The following is a 6,210-nucleotide window of genomic DNA, read 5'->3' on the forward strand; positions in this document are numbered from 1 at the left end:
AAGCCATTTCCTAGACCAGATGAAATCCTATCTTCCTTATCCCTGGCTTTTAGGCAGGCTGCATTAGCATGAAACCCCAAGAAGTGAGAAACAAGGCGCTGGAACTTTCCAGCCGTTAATGAAGGACACAGGCTCCCTGTTTGTAAGATGTACATTTACTTCAGCAAAAAGACACCCACAAGTGAGACTATGGACTAAAGTAAACCTGGCACGGCAGACTCCAAGATTATGGTGTACTTTCCTCTCCTCTGTCCCTCATTCACCAACCAAAAGGTTTCCTTCTCTGCACACATGCTCTATGTGATCAGTAGTGAATGACGATTTGTAACCCAACGACTTCTATAACAGGTCACAGCATCAATTCGATCACCAAAGCTGTGGCTGCCTTTCAGGAGTTTTTAAGACTCTCCAACATAGATTCACAAGCGTGAGACAGTGTGGTCCCAGCGAGGTGAAACTAAGCACCAAGACATACAGTTACTCGGTCTCTTAAGAGAGGAAATCCATTTCCTAATCTGCTCAGCCCCACCATTTAGCAACAGGAGAGAAAAACAGAAGCTGCAGAGAAAAGAATGTGCAACAAATGGCAAAAGCAACTTATTACAAAAAGAAAAGCTTGAGCAACTTGAAACTGAAGTAACGTGATGTGTAGACTTGGGGGCAAAGAGCTGTGCACCCTCTCTAGGTACCTAAAGCCAAGCATCCTCCACAGAGGGCCATGCCCACATGAAGACTGGGCTGGAAACCAAGCAAGTCTGTCCCTTAAACCAAGCACAGAGACAAACACAGAGCAGAGGTTACAGCTACCAGGGACTCTGCTCATGAGCCCCATTGTGCATGTCAGAAAATGTAAGAAAACAAATCCATATTGTTTGATATGTATTGGAGTGTGATGAACTCCAAGGCACTAGAGCCTGCCTTCAGCTAGAGGTGAGGAGGCAGAAGGCCTACTGGAGAAGCTGGCTTCCTGAAGGAACCATCTCCATATACTTAATTGAACTCTATAGATGTCTGGAAACACATTTTGTTTCCAGATAGACCACTGCGGTTCCTATAAGGAAACAGTGTGTGACAATAACAACGAATTGCTTGCCAAAAAGGTGCTATCGCTTGCTCCACCCTTGCAACACATGTCATTTTCCTCCACACTCAGACAAAAGCATCTCTTCCATTACCTAGTGCTTTTGATATTTGACTTTGAAATTACTGGCAAAGAAGGGCAGTAGCTGTTCCAGATCTTAGGGAAGTCTACTTATAAAAAGCTCCAAGAGCAGATTACACACTAAGAGCAGAGAAAGCTAAATATAAAACTCTTGCTGTATTCGGAAACATACTGGATCAAGGTAACAAGAGCTTGTTTACTTCTCAGCTTCTCCACATGACATTTTAACTTTCTCTAGACGAGCTTTTAGTAGATATTAACCCTCGTAATTTGTGATAATTCCAGAGAAGCGTTATCTCTGTTACATAATGGAGTCCTTAAGCACATTTCAGCCTTGCAAAAACATTCCCTGGCAATAGCGGGCCACTTCCCAAACCCGGAGAAACTTGACAAGAGCTGGGGGAAAGTTCATTTAGACAGACAGTAAACAGAGGCAGGCTGGCACCTCCGACTCGGCCCCACCGCCACCCCGCCGGGAGGAAGCAGGACACAGAGTAGCTTTGCTTTTGTTGTTAGCAGCTTTGGAATACCACTAAACATGATAACTGGACAGATTATCCCTAGAAACGTACAAATTCCTGCATGCAATGCACAGGGCATGTTCTCAGAACAAACAGACCAGGGCAATACTCCAGCACTGATGAAAACTGACCTACATCTACTGAAGAGAATTAGTTCTGTTTATAAATGGAAACCAACTTTGACATTTAACTGATGTTTTCCTGAGATCCTCATAGGAAAACCAGGAGATGCAGAATCAGATGTTCCAGCAATGTTAATGAAAGGCGAGTCTCCATCTCCTGCACTGGTCTGGAAGTGACAGCTCTCCTGTGTGACCTATCTACCACTCTTTGATCTTCCCTTGAAACTGACTGAAGAACAAACAAAACCAAACAGTGAAAATAGCAAACAAACATAGAAGTCACCAGGAGAAAAGCCCAACAACCTTTCCACCAGTGGAAGCGATTGGGATGTTAGTGCTGTAAGCACGTGTGTTGAGCAACAGAAGAAACAGTGAGCAGAACACCAGCCCTGTGGAGAGCTGTGTCTCCAAATAGTGGTTCTTCTTGAATGAGATGTTCAGAAACACCTGTATGAATAAATGAGGTGGAAATCTGTTGATACATAAATGCTCCCTGGGATATTTCAGAAGCAAATCTTGTACAAGCAAATTTCACCCAATGACAGCCTGGTTGAGGTCATAGGGGACCTCTGGAAGTCATCGGTCCAACCCCCCTGCACAGATGCTAAGTACAAAGCACAAAAGGAATGGAATTCTTCGGGACAGAAAGGCAAACCTCCACGTGAATAATGATGAAATTATCAGAAACTCATAATGAAGAAATCAAAGCCTGAAAAATGCTATTTTCATGCATGTTCACACTGAAGTACTGCTATTGTTCAGTTCGTCTCTCTCACCCGTTTTGTTTTCCTGCCTTTCACACCTTTAGCCACTAGGAATATTATTTGTAGTTTACATTTACAGCTCCATCCCATGCTTCTCGACACCTGGACTGCGAGTCGCATGGCAATCCAGAACTCCAAATGCTCTCCAAGGACAGATTTTCTCACGTATCTAATTCCTGGAGTTTATTACTGCCATTGACTTTTCCCAGCAAGAGGCAACTGAATGGCTTTAAATTGCTATTACTACACTGTGTGCAAGTTCCAACAGATGAAACGACAGAGAAATCCTTCATTACCACTCCACCAATTAAAACACATGATTTTCCCCTGTAATTGAAAGCAAACACATTCCTTCCTCCTTGCTTCCACTGCAACACGAGCAGCACTTCTTCATTACATTCAAGGTTTAGCTCAGTACTGTTCTTCCTCCTGCCTGACACTTTACTTGTAAAACTATTTCACATTAACACAGCTTAGATAATATCCGAGTACCTTTTAATAATTAACAGATGTTTCAGAAGTCTTAAAGAGAAGCACTTGAAGCAAACTGATCAAGGTATTCAGCAGGCAGGAGTTCTAAAAGAGTTGGCTAAAAAGTAAAGTTGCTCAAAGCCAGCCTGTGACTAACTATTGAAAAAGTAAGTTGAAACTACTAAACTATTGTTTTCCTACATCATGTTACCCATAGTTATAAAAATTGCCTGGTGATGAATCACTTGGGACTATTTTTAAAAGCATCTACGCAAATGATATTTATAGTTTATGCTAGCTTATCTGTTCTGCGTGGTTTTCATGTTAGCACCTTGGCAAAAGGCTGCCAGGAACAGCCAGGGCAGAGCAGGTCTGCCCTGCTCCATGCCTGCCATGTGAAAGGAAACTTCTTCCTTTGTTTCTGTTGAGCATCAGGACAAAGGTACAGGGATCCCCAGGGCTTATCTCCAACTCCTACAGGTGATACTCTCCATGTATTAGTGTTGTTCCAGCGGTACTTAGACACAGCCAACTTCTACACGGCACTGGACAGAGGTTGTCTCTGTCTTGAAGGGCTTATGCTGCAAATCTGAGCTCATTCCACAGGGTGCATTGGGATGTTTCAGATGCAGATTATCTCCATAGAGATGTACAGTCACATCAAAGCATTCCCACCTGTACATACAAAACCCAGCAGCATTCAGGATCCTGCGCTTGCTCTGTTATAGGGAAGGGTGATCAGAAGCAAAAGGAGAATGGTCCTTGCTGAGTTCAACCACCACATCATACACCTCTCACCCTGACTGAGGTGTCTTTTCCAACAAGGGACTCCCTTCTGCGCAAATTCCTCTGCACATTTATCCGTTAGTGATTTTTCTTCTCGTTTGGCTTTGAGAAGATAAAACAAAAGTTGAGCATATTGGAGAGTGTATCACACGTATTTTAATACCTTCAATAATTTTCTTCTTATTGGACCCTTACTGTACCAAGACAGCTACGCAGACCTTTCTGAAACTCATTTGGAAGCAATGGAAACAGCAACGTACGGCATGTTAATGCTGCTTCCAGCTTTGGAAGACCATCCATCAGCTTTTTTTAAAGAGGCATGGGCAGGTTATTTATTTTTTTAATAACACCACCTGAAACACAAAAGACCTTTACAAGGATTCACATGACAAGGGTGATTCAGACTGATCTGCAAAGTTGGCATTTTCAGCAAGAGATTCCCCTTCAGTGCTGGTGACATAACATGACTATAAGGCTGTGAGGAGGAGAAACATCTCTAGAGAAACCACAGGGCCTATACTTGGAAGGAAGTCTGCAAGATCCTTGTCTTCCCAAGAGCTGAGGTCACCCCAGGGCTGTGGGACCACTGTGGTGAACCCCCGCTGACTCTGCAGAGAAAACCAGCGTTTGTGACTCGACCACGGCCACGGAGGGAGCCCGTGACGATGGACTGCGAGGGAGCTGAGCCAGCGCCCTCCGTCACTCGGACCTCAGGGGGGTTTCTCAGAAGTCGAGGGATGGCTTGGAAGACCTGATAGATGGTGGATATCCTCAGGGACAACCACCCATGACGGGCGGCTGCATTCTTCAGGTTAATCACACGGAAATAAGGTTTTGGTTAGAAAATAAGAGATCCCTTTTCATGTCTTGAAGGAGGGTGACACGTCCACAGGCACTGCAGCACCGTAGAGGTCAGCTCCATGCTCCACCTCCAAGTCTGTCTCATTCATTTACCAGCTTAGCAATCCTCACCTTGAATAGCTGCACTGCTTGAGCTCCAGGAAACTTCTCCTGCTTATACTAAGCACATATTGTACACGAGGCACACAGTCAGCCAGATATTTCACACTCAGTGTAATAAACTTGGACCTAAACTGCAACTGGCTTCCAAGGTCCTTGGCTCTGTCCAGTTCTTTAACTGTACATGAAGCTGACTTCAGTTTGCTTTCATTTTTTTCCTCCCTTCTACCAAGTCACTTGGCTCTCATTAAGACGCCTGATTTATATACTGAAGTCCTATAAATGAGCCTAACGCCTTTCCACAAGCAAAAAGATGTAAGTTAGGTGCAGTCTGGTCAATACATTAATCATAACCTGGACCATGATACTGAAAATAAGACAGGTTGGAAGGTTTTGTTAAAAACATACATCACTTTGAGTAACTTCGCAATTTACACAGCTTCAGAATCTACAATTAGTAATTTCATCGAGTATTTTTGGGACTACTTCAGGTACATCATTTGAGAAAGCACCGTCCGGCTTCTAGCTGATTTAAGCACATCTATCCCTGCAAACATACGCACATACACACACACGCTCTCTCTCGTTTGAAATACCTGTTTTAACACACACACACAAAACACACACAAACGAGGCACAGCTCCTCGGTTAAATTCACTAGCCCTGAAGACAATGTTTTACATTATCCAACTAGACTGCACGTCCCTTTGCAAAATTACAACAGATAGAAGCAGTTCAGGGGGAAACCCCCACATTTGTGCCGTGTAGCATGTAAGTATAAGAAGAATTGTAAATAAAATAAATCCCTAAAAGCTTCGCATCTCTGGAACAGAGATCGTTTCGTCACAGTCAAGATATTAAGCTTTCCAACAATTAAAATCATCTCAAGAGCTGTGCAGTGACCGTACCTGGGAAGCATCTTTGTCCCCCGAGCCGCTCCACTTTCCAAAATCCTTATAAACTCCTGTTGTGCCCGGCTGCCAACTCAGGTTAATAATAGCAATGAGCCATATTCATCCAAAACCACAAGACTGTCAGGTGACATATCAAGAGGTCTGAATTTAACTCAAACAAAAGACTCTCCATGCTGCAATGCAAAAAGGCTTAATCCTAGCAACAGGATCACAGAAACCACCTTCAAGGCAGCAGCTCTCCGGAGCGCACCAGAGGTGTTTGCGCGGGGCTGCGGCCGCGCTGCCCCGGAGTTTCATAACCCCAATCCTGCCCCTCCATTCTGGTGCACAGCCCGGGATCCCTGCTCGGGAAAACACCGCTTCCCCGCTCCGTTGGCTCCTTCGGTGTGTTGCTGCGGAGAAGATCAATCTAATTCACGGGAAAGCTCAGTGCTGCTTCGGCAGAGCCGGAGCGGACATGTCAGTCCCATCTATCCTCCTCCTCCTCCTCCTCCTCTAGCGATCCCGATC

The 6,210-nt window shown here is 44.5% G+C and overlaps 1 protein-coding gene across 1 annotated transcript in view; it reads right to left on the reverse strand.

Moving 5' to 3' along the window:
• Positions 1-5,705, reverse strand: part of FNIP1 (folliculin interacting protein 1) — a 42,419-nt gene extending 36,714 nt beyond the window's left edge. Inside the window, exon 1 of the mRNA XM_010013860.1 lies at positions 5,695-5,705. Coding sequence (XP_010012162.1) covers positions 5,695-5,705 — 11 coding nt within the window. The remainder of the gene's footprint in view (positions 1-5,694) is intronic.
• Between the last annotated feature and the right edge of the window lie 505 nt (positions 5,706-6,210).

This window comes from Nestor notabilis, unplaced genomic scaffold (assembly GCF_000696875.1).
Source record: "Nestor notabilis isolate BGI_N333 unplaced genomic scaffold, ASM69687v1 scaffold11324, whole genome shotgun sequence".
Lineage (NCBI taxonomy): Eukaryota > Metazoa > Chordata > Aves > Psittaciformes > Psittacidae > Nestor > Nestor notabilis.